The 13,710-nt window shown below is 37.7% G+C and overlaps 1 protein-coding gene across 5 annotated transcripts in view; it reads left to right on the forward strand.

The window, feature by feature from the left end:
- LOC136877494 (chromodomain-helicase-DNA-binding protein 6) overlaps positions 1 to 13,710 on the forward strand; it is a 703,291-nt gene that overhangs the window by 618,954 nt on the left and 70,627 nt on the right. For all 5 annotated transcript variants that reach the window (XM_067151592.2, XM_067151593.2, XM_067151595.2 and 2 more), the window contains one exon: positions 8,175 to 8,445. In XM_067151592.2, the coding sequence (XP_067007693.2) occupies positions 8,175 to 8,445 (271 nt within the window). The remainder of the gene's footprint in view (positions 1 to 8,174; positions 8,446 to 13,710) is intronic.

A 13,710-nucleotide genomic window follows, 5' to 3' on the forward strand; every position in this document is an offset into this window, starting at 1 on the left:
TCAGCATCCACCAAGGACCCTCCAAGATCGTCGCATTGGCCTTTCGGAGGAATGGGATCGAATGCCACCATCTGCTACAAAGCATGTGTGGCCGTTAGGGGTAACCATACAGCCTATTAACAGCATATTTTGTTGTGGAAGACATCGCCAAGTTTTGTTAGTTTTTGTCAAAGGTGTACCTTAGCTATCAGATCCTTTCTGACATTTTTTTGACAAGTTGTGTGACATATTGTGTGTGATTCAGCTTCCATTTGTTCAGCAATCCGTCTGACATTCCTATCAGGCTGTATGGCCTCATTTAGTGATTATGCTTAACTTTTGGGCGCTAGTGTAATAATCATAATAATAATAATAATAATAATAATAATAATAATAACAAAAGTGTGCAATAAGGAAATAAATATTTTATTTATTTTAATAAGAGTTTTTTCCATACATTGCTCAGAATTGAAAAAGGATGGTACTGTTAGGTCTTCTAGCATTCAGTCTGCAAGCCTCTGTGAATTAACTAAATACCTCTGCAATCCTCTCTTCTATAGCCTTTTTTTAGTTCCATACCTCTTGCCTTTAAATCGTTAAAATCCTAATCTAACCATCAGCACCTTAGTCTCCATCTACTTCTCTTTTCTCCATGCCAAGTCCAGTATTCTCCTGGACAAACTATCTCCTTCTGTTCTTTTCACAAGGCCCCACCACGAAGCTAGTTGATGTGGATGGCTTCATCCATGAAGTTCATTCATAACAGCCTTTATGTCTTCATTCGAAGTAGAGTGCTGCCAGTGTTCCAACGTCTTCGTACCAACAACATTCTTGCCACTTTCATTTCGGCTACTTCTTACTTATAAATATATTGATTCCACCCAGCCTTTACTCCCTTACAGCAAAATTGGTCTCCAAGCAGACTGATTTTGAGAGTAATTTAATCTCCAGGTAAGTTACTGTTATTCAACAAGCAAATTACCAACACCAAAGAGGAAAGGTAAAACAGTAACAAGATAAAATTGACAAGAAAACACAGAGCGGCACAAATGTTCTGTTGAAACTTACCTCAGTCCCAGCCAAAAGTTTAGACTATAAGTTTGTGGAAGTTGCCCATCTTTATAAGGTCGAAAGAGGAGTGAACATGCTAAATTTAAGCCATACTTGAAAATGACCTTGGTTAAGAAATTAATGTCCCGAATAAATATTATTTTGTTTAGCATGTGGCATTACACATGAAATAAAATGTTGAAAGTACGGGTAATAGAAACAAACTACTAGAATTGAAATATGGATTGCTCAATCCACTGAAGTGCAGATGGAGAAGCCAACAAAAATCATAATCCATGATGCAAACGTTGGGGACATTCTATCATTATGTGCTGGATTGTCTGTTGAGCCGCACCACAAGCATCTGCCATTGATTGCACTTTGCCCCACTTGTGTAGGAGGTAGCCACATCTTCCATGGTTTGTCCTCGCTCTGTTTAGCTACCCACATTTTTTGAGGAAGCTTAAATCCAGGGGCTTTTCATTTTGTGTCCAGGAAATCTTGAAGAACTGGAATTATTTCCTCTTTCCATTTATGAATCCACTTTTTTGTAATGTAGAAGTTCTCTTGTTCCAACTGTTGGACTGTTGCTATAGTTGCTATAGTGGCAGTAGGGATACCTCCATGTATTGGAAGATTGGGTTTATTATTTATCTTCCCATGCTTACGAACTAAGGCATTCTGTTGACGAAGATTTGCAGGGGCTTGTGTGGCTGAGCTCAGGGAGCCAGTGTTTGGATGTGGATCTAATGGTTCCTGAGATAGTACTGTTAAACTAGGTATGTACATTTCCTAACAACTGACTCCAGCCAAACAGGTGCACCATATTCAGCTGCCGAGTACACCAGGCTTAGAGAAGAGCATCTAAGGGTGTGAGCAGAGGGTCTCCCTGTAGTACCGCACAATTTGTAAATAATGATGATCCAGGTTTTTAGTTTGCCAGCTAGATGTTTCAGATGCTGTTTATAAGACAGAGGTCTGTCGAGAGTTATTCCCAGGAACTTTGGGGTCTGATTATTACTAAGAAGGTTGCCATTAAAGTGTACTTTTAAGATCTTGTTTGCAAGTTTGTTGTTTAAATGGAAGCACGTCTCAATTTTGGATAAGTTAGGTTTTAGTCGCCACTTGCAGAAATAATTATTTAGGTGGAAGAGGTCTTCTGATAGTTACTCTTCAGTTCGTTCCATCCATGTCTGTCTGATTGCCAAAGCAAGGTTATCAGCACACACAAGCTCCTGTGCTTTTGTTTCAGCTAAGTCCGATGTATACAAGTTGAATGAAAGGGAAGCAAGAACTGAACCTTGTAGAAGGTTATTATCCAGTTTTCATGGACTGCTGCTGTCACTGCCAAGCACAACTTGTAATATCCTGTTGGATAGCATGTTATTTACAAGACTAATTTACAAGAGTAACAGTTATTCTGCACTGAGCTATGTAAAGAAGTTCTTAGTTTAGTCCTTGTCTCCATACAGTGTCGTACGCAGATGTAAGGTCCTCAAATACTGCAGAGGTTTTTAACCCTTTTTGGACACCTGCTTCTATGTAGGTAGTCAGGTCAAGAACTTGATCAGTGTAGCTACACCGAGGTCTGAAGCCAAATTGTTCCATGGGGACTTCTTAAAGAATTTTAGGTCCAATTCTGTTATACAAAAGTCTTCCAAGGTGTTTGTAACATACATTTAACAGTGCAATTGGGCAGTACCTTTCTGATCTGTTACTGGCCCTGGTTTCAGGATGGCAATAATTTTGGCTCTTTTTAATTCAGATCAAAGTTTACCTGTGACGGGGATATTGGTGAAAAAACCATGCCAGCCAACTTCTAGTGTTCTTCCCACAGTGGAGTTAAAACTCTGTATGTAGACCATCGAATCCAAGAGCCTTACCTGCCTTGAGGTCTTCATTGGTAAATGATGAAGCAATAGGAGCTGTTATCTTTAATTGTTTCAGATTGTCCTTGATCATTCTTGCTTGATGTTTATCACATGATACCCTTGAAACTTACACAGTGTGAGAGACAACTTGATTAACAGTAACTGCAGGTTGCATGTGTACTCTTTACTACCCAATCCAATTTTGTCTAAAAGACTGCATGCTTTTTGACTGGATTGCCTGAAGTCCATACTTTCCATTGTTTCATTCCATGTCTTCCTTCTAGAACCTGTAATGTTTTTAAGCCCACTTCCGTACTCCCACTCTCAAGGAATTCCTTTATAAGTGTTTCTTTTCCAGGGCTTCTCCCAGGAATGTATTCTTTTGTATAGCCTTTTGGAATGTGGTGGTTGTTTTTTTCTGAAAGAATTGCACCGACAAACCTTTTGCAGTTGGAACTTACTGTTGGAATCCATCTGATGACCTTGTCCAGTTCAGTGGAGAACAATTCCCAGTCAGCCTTAATAAAGGTCCAGCAAGGTTTTGGAACAGATGCTACTAGAGGAATCTGCATACCTGTTTCTAGGGGGATTTGTCTGTGTTGGGTGTGAGAAAAGTCTGGCAGAAGTCTTCTTGACATAGAAGGCAGGGATTATAATCTCTTCTACAAACTGCAGATTTGACTGTCCCCTTGTCCTTGGCATCGAAAACCTAGATGTATGTTCTGTTTATCTGTCCGTTCAACAAGGCACTCTGTATGTATCGTTCCTTTCATTATTCCAAAGGGTAGGGTGACTGTTGAAGTCGGTCCCCTGCATAGATTTTAGGGTGCTTTTACACGTTCAAAACTGAAGTAGACCAAGGAACTAAAGGTGGTTGATAGATGTTTGTGTTTCTGATATTGGCAGTATCAGTAATGATCACTTGTATATTATCAGCAGAACCATTGACAAGTTTACAGTTTTGCACTTCATTTCGAACATATGTGCCTAGTCCAATTAACACGATAAAGAATTAGTAATAATTCCAGTTTGTAACCAAAAATATTGCATAAATTTATAGCAGTAACATCCATGCTTCTTCAAGGCAAAGCCTCCATAACAATTCCCCATAGAAAGCAAAACACACCTTCACACAATGAGGGTGGTGATAAAACAAAAAAATACTCTTTCGGTTCAAGCAAACAATGTTACAGGAAAAGAAAATCATGGCCCACTGTCCGCAGCCCTGAAGATGGTTTTCCATGGTTTCCCATTTTCACACCAGGCAAATGCTGGGGCTGTACCTTAATTTAGGCCACAGCTGCTTCCTTCCCATTCCTAAGCCTTTCCTCTCTTATCGTTGCCATAAGACCTATATGTTTTAGTGTGACGTAAAGCAAATAGCAAGAAAAGAAAATCATGAAGCATAGAAATTAAATAATCAGTTGTCAATTTCCAAAGTAATATCCATAAAAGTGGTTGTTCAATGTATTATTCAAAATAGACTTATTTAGATATTATTAAGATGTGTCTTGCATAATTAAAAACTTGCGGGTTTCATGAGGGTAAGAGAATACAGTCTCAAAAGGAAAATTTTTACCCAGCCTTAAATAAAGAAAGGTATTACCACAGAACAAGGAGAATAAGTAGAAGAGAAACAAGCCTACAAGAAATACAGCAGGAGGGAGGGAGGGATAATCATAGGACTAATCCTGTATAAAAACGCAAACCCACGACCTGCTATGAGGACAAAACACATCATCGCTGAGAGGACCAACAGAGTAACTTGAAAGGAGTTTATCATTAAGGGCCAGTTCAACCATCTGCTGGTAAACTACAGGGTCTTTTTTATGGCTTGCTTCCTGTGTCAGGGGAATATGCACGGAAGGTGATAGCCGGGTGACTCATTTGCTGAGAGATATATTGCTCGGAGTGGTGCTGCGGAGTCAGCTAAAAAAGACCCTGTAGATAGCTACTGTATGGAAGGTAAACTACCCGTCGTGGGGGGTAAATCAGCTGGTACTTTGGCTTGCATCCTACCACCTCCATGTAAGCGCTAGATAGCTACCCAGAGCTAGACACCAATGTACAGGGTTGGCTAGACTGATTTTCAGCGACTTCTAAATTTCGGCTCAGGTGCTATCTATCGTTAGATGTATGAAGCTCATTTCGATTGTCTTATTTTCCTGTGCTTGCATCTGCTGATTATCACCAACAAACCTAGTAAGGGAAGTCTATAGAGTTATGGACAACGATTTATGCCAAGCTTTCATAAAGTTAATCTACGAGATTCTTAGTGGGCATGTAATTTATGTTTACGTAAATGGCCTTCGAGCCATAAACATAAATTACAAAACAAAACTTAAAAGAAAACTAATCAACCCATTAAGAGAAGCAAGTTTCAGAATTTTGGGACCGATAGGTCATAAGATATTTGGTGTTGCCAAATGGCAATGCTAGGCTCTTGCTCTGCCTATTTCTTACTTAACAATGAGAATTTAGGTTACAAAGTGTTTCGTTTGTCATACAGCAACAATATTCAAAATCTTAGCGGTATTTATTGTAAATATGGAATATCAGTTTTTATTCACATTGCAGCAAAAAAATAAATTACTTTACAAAGGAGAAAATATTTCTTTGCAGTACAGAGAGATATATGTATAGTTTCTTGCCTGTCAAAACAAAAATGCTCACTGGAACAATAAAATAAAACCAAAAGTAACAAGATGAAGAACCAAAGAACTTCAGTTGCAGTTACACACTACAGAGTAACTGCAGTAGTCATTACTTTCGGAGGCAGATAAAAGCCCACCCTCAATACTTGCGCTTTAGGCACAGAGATAGAGAATGACAGTGTTTTACTGTCTTCATATCATCCTGCATATCCCAGTAAGAATACTTGGAGGGCAACTTACTGTATCCAGAAATGAAAAGTATGATGATGAAGCAACGAATTTCATCAGAAATTATTTCTGGGTGCGTACTATTTAAAAACATTTCATACTTTTTAGTCTCTTGAACTATGTGTTCTATCAGCTGGTTATCCTCAATAATTCAAAAATGTCAACAACTGTCAGGGATTTGCACTTGCTATACTGTAATTAGGCTTGAGAAATGTCATCAGTCGCCCTATATTGAAATCAGCCCCTTTTGTTATTCTTGATTTGTAATTTGATATATTCTTTTCTCTATCAGTTACCTGCTCTTTCGCAGCATTGGTTATTGAAACAGATCTTGCATCAATAGACAGAAAAGGTACTTCATCCTCCGGTAACACACCTTCACCATCGAAACTAATCCCAATTCTTTCATTGTTTACAAACTTCATCTCAGCACTGGCACGTAACTGTCAAGAGCTGAGATTATCAATAAGCCCGCCATCATCTTCATCACCAGGAGTCCTCGCCTGTAAGTATATTTACATCGGGCAGTTCCACAAAAATATTACCATTGAGATCTTCAGTCAGTGTCATATATAATGCTTCCAAAAGGGAAAATCCCTTTCTGCAATGAAGATGTGTGAATTAGGGTAACGCTATGTGATATGACAGCTGCAGCAATTTTAATGAATATAAACTCCTAGTAGCGTTGCCATATGGCAACGCAAATGATTCAACAAGCACTACTATGGCATTGTGCGCCCGTACTATTTCAAATGCTTACAACATACATATTGAATTGTGCGCAACACTGTTGTAAACATAATCTAATGAAACAGCTTCATTTGTACATTTTATATCCTCCTTACTTGTAGCCAGCAGCCATTTCTCAGGAATCTGAAAATAACCAACAGTCCACCACTCCTTGTGTCACAATAATATATTTCAAAATTAAATAAACGTGATTACTCGATCCTACAGACTCTTCTTTAACTGTCCGATGACACCACAGTCTTCCAGATTCTTTCTTGTTGCCAGCAGTACTGAAAGAAAAAGGTACGAAAATAGTTGCCATATGGTAATTCACATCGCTATTTTATCTAGTGTTTAATAATGTGTGTTTACAGGTATGTTGTAGTATAATATTTATATTTAACATGTGTGTTTGACAGACTGAAGAGCACTTTAAGTTACATTTAAATTTTTAAATCAATTTACTTCCCTAAGTAAATCAAAAATATTTGTAATTTTTTTTTTAGTGCGTCGAACAGATTTTTAAGTTACTTGAGCCTTGGTAGATAAGCAACAGGATTTAACTCGTTGGGAATTTAATTCAAACAAACCTGTGTATAATTTAAATATGTTGACCATCAAGCTAGTAAGAAAGATGCCATTTCAATGTTTTCCAATTAAGGCTTACATTGCACTGGTAATTCATTTTCGATGTTTTGATGATCTATCCAAAATCTTGGAAGACTATAATGAAGGTGGAATTCTAGTCTCAAATGTACTTACATATGTGCACCTACATCTAATTTCATACATACGTATTTTCCAATAGATTTCAATAGGTTACAATGTCACCATTGTAGAATAAATATGAATTAAAATATCCTTGCTGAGAACATAAGGTAAAACTGGTTAATTCAGACATGATCTATACACTTGGGTAGTTGAGAAGCAATGTTAGCATCCATGCTAAATGAAAGGAGCATCATGTTGCAAGCTGGTACACTGCTAGACTTTCCAAACAACTATGTGCTTAATAAACTCGGAAGCTTAAGAAAACTCATGAAATTTCACTGGGCTGGATTACCCGTTTAAGAACAGTCATAACGAGAAATAGCATTGCAGTCAAAATAACCACTTCCGTCATTCTACTGTTAGATTTAGATCTAACCCCAGAAGATACTCCCAATTTAACATGAGAAACATAGGAAAGTTCTTGTTTAAATAAAGAAAATGTGATATCGCTATTACTAGTTACTTCAGAAAGGAAAGAAAATTTGAACAGCTTTCTCTTAATTTTCATTTTAAAGCTTATTGTTAAGTTAATGAAAATTATGACATTAGTAGCTGTAATATGTTTGTAGTAGAAAATTATGACATTAGTAGCTGTAATATATTTGTAGTAAATTTGTTTCAGTATTTATGGTAATAAATGCAGATCTTCTGGTTCCTGTTCAACTCAGTTGTGATTAAGATTTCTGTATGTATATTTCTAACATTTTCACTGTGGGTGTTTTTTAATCAAACTTTTCATCTCAGGACATTTTTTGTATTAAATCCCAAATTCTGCCTTTTTTTAATGTATAATTAATCTGAGCTCTGCTGTTATTTTCCATTACCCTTAGCAACTTTTGTTTAACCATTATTTTCTTGTGAACTATTTCAGTCTGAGGAATTAATGTTTCAGGATCATGCTGTTCAGTTGCGCCTGCAACAAATTGTCCATGTTGTCGAACACCGTGAATGGCCAGTGCCACGCAACTTCAGCGTTAGTGGGGAGTTGGACCTGAGCTGTCATGACACTCCTGAACTCACTCCTAAGAGAGAAACATCAACTCCACTGTCTTTATCAGAAGGGTCAGAAGTTATTACAATCACCACTGATCATGGGCCATCACGTCTTCAATCATCAAAGAAAAGAAAGAGGCACATAGCAATTGATGTTGAGACTGAAAGAGGTACGTGAATATAATTGTACAATCCATATTTGTTAAAATTAAACATTTTATAAGATGCTTCAAACTTTCCTTTTTGCCTGTCACCCTTGTATAGTTTAATTCAAATTTAGTTTTGTCATACTGTTGAAACTTGTCAGTAACTGCATCTCATAGTCAATTTCAGCATCTTTTCCTAATGAGTATCTCTTCTTTTGATACTAGTTTAGCTGCAGATGTTCAGGTGGTGGTGGTGGTGGTGGTGGTGGTGATGATGATGATGATGATGATGATGATGATGATGATGATTGTATGGCCTCATCTACTGTGTGCAGGCATTTTGATATGATGCCATGTATGTTGCATGTGTGTCAATTTAGACTTTCCGTTTTACTCTAACAGATGGTGGTGAATTTGCTTGAATAATTTTCTGTTCACTTTTAATTAATTTTGTCGGGTTAATGTGTCACTGAGATCTATTGCATGCCGGTGTTGTCGGACATGAAGTGCCAAATGGAGATTTTTCTGCCTTACAAAAATCCTTCTACCTCTGCCGGGTTTAAACCCACAGTTTTGAAATACGGAGACCCGTGGTCTACCACTGATCCACAGAGGGAGCTAGAAGAGATATGCTGTTTGTAGTTTAGCTATCATGATAAAATGGGGCAGTTGTGAAAATCTTGTTACTAGTATATACTGCATAAGGAATGGAAGTTGGTGGACAAGATTGTTGAAATCCTCCCTGAGATTAAATGTTGCAGAGGTTAATGTATCACATTGTCCAACTCTTCATTTACTCTAGGACTGGCTCAGAAATGGACAGGCACTTTTTTTTTTTTTAATGTAACAGTGGTATGTATGCACAGTAATATGGCATGGAATCGGTTGTGGTCCGTGAGCTAAAAAGTGTGAGAATATTATGTGTCTTGTTAATGCTTACAACTTGCTGAAAGCTTACATTTAGTTTGAAGATCACTTTTCTTAGAAAGTAGTTATATGTCACAGGGTAATAAAAGGAAATACTTGCAGTATTCCTATTACAGTCAAAGTCCGCTATAATGAGTATAGCATATAACAAGAACCCTGTTATATAACGACAGTTATTGTCTGATCCTTCAAAATTCCTATATTAAACTGTGTCTTATCCTTCGGTTAAAGCAAGGGCCCTATCTCTGACACATCCGTTATTACGAGCAATTAAGCACACGCAGTTTTTTTCCATTGCAGACATTTATGCACCCAGCCTTTATTTTGCATGCGATCGATCATCTTCATTATCGTTTTCTCGCTATGCCCACTAGCCAGCTCTCTCGTCGACATTCCAAGGCGATGTCGCAGTCAGTTAGTAATACCCGTCGACTGCTGTTCCGTAAAGAAAAATGGAAGTGAAAGAGGATAATGTGTTTTCGTAATAAATGTGTAAATTACGTGTCCGATAGCAGTTGTTAACTCAGAATATAAAACCTGAAGTAAAAGATTGCTTAATTTTAATGCTAAATACTGCAATTAAGTAAGAATGGGTTGCAGCTCAAGATATGACAGAGTGCCGCATTGATTTCAGAGGTTAGTTTTATACTTTCTTGCATCTGGTTAAATTTTGGAAAGGCTATTACCGTATAAATTTATAGCGAGAATGTTATCGTTTCTCTACCGGCACTTGAAATATGTTTTCATGATGCATATAGTATGGTTAGGTTAGGCGACGCTGTTTGAATAAGAAGACTGAAGCATTTGCCATAAAATGGAACCTTTAGTTTCATTTTCTCACTATGTGCACTTGCGAGCTCTCGCGTCAACATTCAAAGGTGATGTCGGAGTCATTTAGTAATACCCGTCAACTGCTGTTCCGTAAAGAAAATTAGAAATGAAAGAAGTGAACATGTTTTTTTTATATATGTAAATAACATGGTCGAGAGCAGTTGTTAACTCGTTAGAAATAATAATAATAATAAAGGCTAAGTAAACGATTGCTTAATTTTAGTACTCTACACTGAAATTAAGCCAACGGCCTTGGCCGTGTTGAGACATGGGATCCTGTGAGATCTCCGAAGTTAAGCAACATTGGGCGTGGTCAAGATTTGGGTGGGTTGCCACGCACTGTTGGTGGAGGGTAAGAGAATGGAGGACCGGAAAGGAACTGGCCACCCTACCGTACATAAACTTCAGCTCAGGCACACCTCTGCGGAGGTTCGGACCTGCCTTCGGGCAGAATACACCCTTGCCCCTTACACTGAAATTAAGTAAGAATGTGATACACCTCAAGATAGAGTTCACTGATTCAGATGTTAGTTTGTATTTTCTCACTTCTAGTTAAATTTCAGAAAGGCTGTTCATGTGTAATTTTGTAGCGAGGAGGTTATCGTGTTACCGAGGTTAACATGTATGGGATTTTCCCCGGCTTTTACAAAAAATCGGATATATCGACAATCTGTTATAGCAAGTAAATTTCTCGCCAGTATGAATTATCGCTTTAACAGACTTCTACTATACTTTTTTTGTTCAGCAAATAGCATAGATGAGTTTTATTCATTGACTATGGAAAAGCTTGGAACCCCTTAACACCTGCTGGGAGCCAAAGATGGCCCTTTTAAAAAGTGATTTGTGGTGATAGGGTTTCTGTGGGAGACATATTGTTGAAATTTTAAAATTCACCTCAGTTTCTTAATTCACTGAATACGCTATGTATGATGATAACATAGATCCAAAGACAGGAACTAGTTAACTGAGTCTAACCATTATCACTTCAATTTCCTGCTTTTCTTACCCTCCATGGCCAGGTAACCTAACCTCCTCCATTCGCCTCACATTGCCACCATCAGAGTTTTATCCGATGAGTGATTCCCAAATTCGCCTTTATATCCACAATCTGACTACCGTGCTGCTATTAATCCCACTCAGTTTGTACCAGAGTAGCTGCCTCTGTGGATCAGCAGTAGAGTGTTGGCCTCCGGATCCCAAGATAGCGGGTTCAAACCCGGTAGAGGTAGTCGGATTTTTGAAGGGCGGAAAAAAGTCCATTCGACACTCCATGTCGTACGATGTCGGCATGTAAAAGATTTCTAGTGACACATTTGGTGTTTACCCGACAAAATTCATTAAATCTCAGCCATAGACCCCCAAGAGAGTTTCGGTTTACTCGGTCTGCCATCTAGTGGGGGCCTAGAGTAAAACGGAACGTTGAAATTGACGAGCAGACAGCCAGATGGCGTCAAATTGAAATGTCTGCACACGGTAGCTGAGGCCATACAATTATTATTGTACCAGAGAGCAAAGAACCTTTGTTTAATAGTGTTTATTTTTATTCCTTGTTTAACCGGATGAGTGCTACGCCCGCTTATAGACGGGCTGACGGGGCCGGTCCAGCAGTGCTACGCCCATCTATAGACAGTGCGCGAGAAATTTTTTTTTTTTTTCCGGATTCACTTTCAAGTTCAAATTTGATCTCTGACAGGGCATTATGTAGAACTAACTCATCAGAGAAGTAACTTACAGAGCTTTTTGTAGACGTCTGTGAAGTTGTTCATCTGTGCAGATAGTTGAACAAATCGGCATCACAAACAACCAGTAGAAAACATTTAACTATCACCACATTCCAGGTTTGGAAAGTATTTTAAAATATCAACTTACATACTTCTAAGAAGTTACATGTATAAGTTGCCGACAGATTTAAGGAAATATTATTTTGGGCTCTTTACTTTGTATAAAGAAAATGCACGCATGGGCACATAACTGTAATTTTGTTTTCTCTCAGAATATTGTTGAACATAAGTGTAGGATTTTCCATTTTTATTTAGATTTATCAACAACCAACATTTATAAACATTTTAAGCTAATCTCCCCACTGATAAGTTAAAAATTGAGGCTTCTACAAAAAAATTTATAGACGAATGAAAAACCTCAGCACTGAGGTACCAAACAGTAAAACAGTAAACTGGTAACTCAGCACTTAAAAGGTTAATAATGTGGGATTTTTTTTTTTTTTACAGCTATGTTATAGTGCAATATTTAACTCGTGTGTTCGACAAACTGAAAAGCTTTTTGGTTACATTTTTCTGAGTAATTCCACAAAAAAATAAGCCCTTATATCCCAAAGATATGGAGTGACCAATCTTTGATTCTACATCTTCTAGTTGGAGGTGCTGCTTGTTGCTTCAATTTGTCTCCCTGAATTATCGTTTCCTGGTGAAAATATTTCAAAAATTTTGGTACAAATAAATAGTAAGTGCTCTCGTCCTGAGACGGTGCAGCTCTTTCAGTCACACAACTTCACACAGCATGAAACAACAAATGCGTTCTCACCAAATAGGTGTTTTCATAGATAAGAAGCATAATAATGTGTTTTGCGTGAGCGACAATGTTGTCTTTATTTAAACATAGGAATTTCATTTTGTCCGTATTGAACTGAGAAAGGATGTTAGGAAAAACTTTAAAACGGTCCACCTTTTCAATACAAAAATGTTATATTTATTTATAACATGTATTTGCACTTGGAACTAGTTTCGACGCTGTGTTTGCGTCATCATCAGCCAAAATGTGGGAAATAGGCAAGATTTTTGTATTGAAAAGGTGGACCGTTTTAAAGTTTTTCCTAACAATGTTGTCTTTAGTCTCAGTGGTAATTTTCTATGACACATTGTAAAATCTATAGATTCGAGTTTGTGTGAAAGGCTACTTCCATCTTGTTCATTAATATTCAGCTTTGCTGATACATTATTCTGCTCGCTAGTTTTCAGAGAGAAATTACAATTAAGCGTGACAGTATCACCATCTTGCAGAACTTGAACCAATTGCACTTTAAATGGCTGTTACCATCATTATGTCTCACATCTTTTCATACATACAGTCAACGTTTGTATCAGGTCATCACTCAAGCACTAAAATTATAGACTGATCTGAACACAATTACGACCATTCTAAATCAGTTAGTGAGAAGACCTTTTTGGTTACAAATCTTCATTTCATCATCGGGCATAGGTTTGATAAAGAATTTCCAGTCCTAATAATACACAGTCTGACCTAGAAATACTAGGCTCTATTTGTGCTAAACTATGTAAATCGTTTTTAGGTGTTAACATTCACATCGGCAAAGCTCATCCCAAAAGCAGGAGAAATACCATATCTATGCGGTATGCCATCAACAACACAGTCCCTTGTAATTCTAATTCCATAATCCAAACCGCTGTGAATAGAAACATTGACAGGCGTATAGAACCAATACAGAGTAATCCAGTTGTCGAAGATATGCCAAACGAAACTGCTATTGTAATGGAGGAGTGGAAAAACAAAATC

The sequence above is a fragment of the Anabrus simplex genome, chromosome 7, assembly GCF_040414725.1.
Source record: "Anabrus simplex isolate iqAnaSimp1 chromosome 7, ASM4041472v1, whole genome shotgun sequence".
Lineage (NCBI taxonomy): Eukaryota > Metazoa > Arthropoda > Insecta > Orthoptera > Tettigoniidae > Anabrus > Anabrus simplex.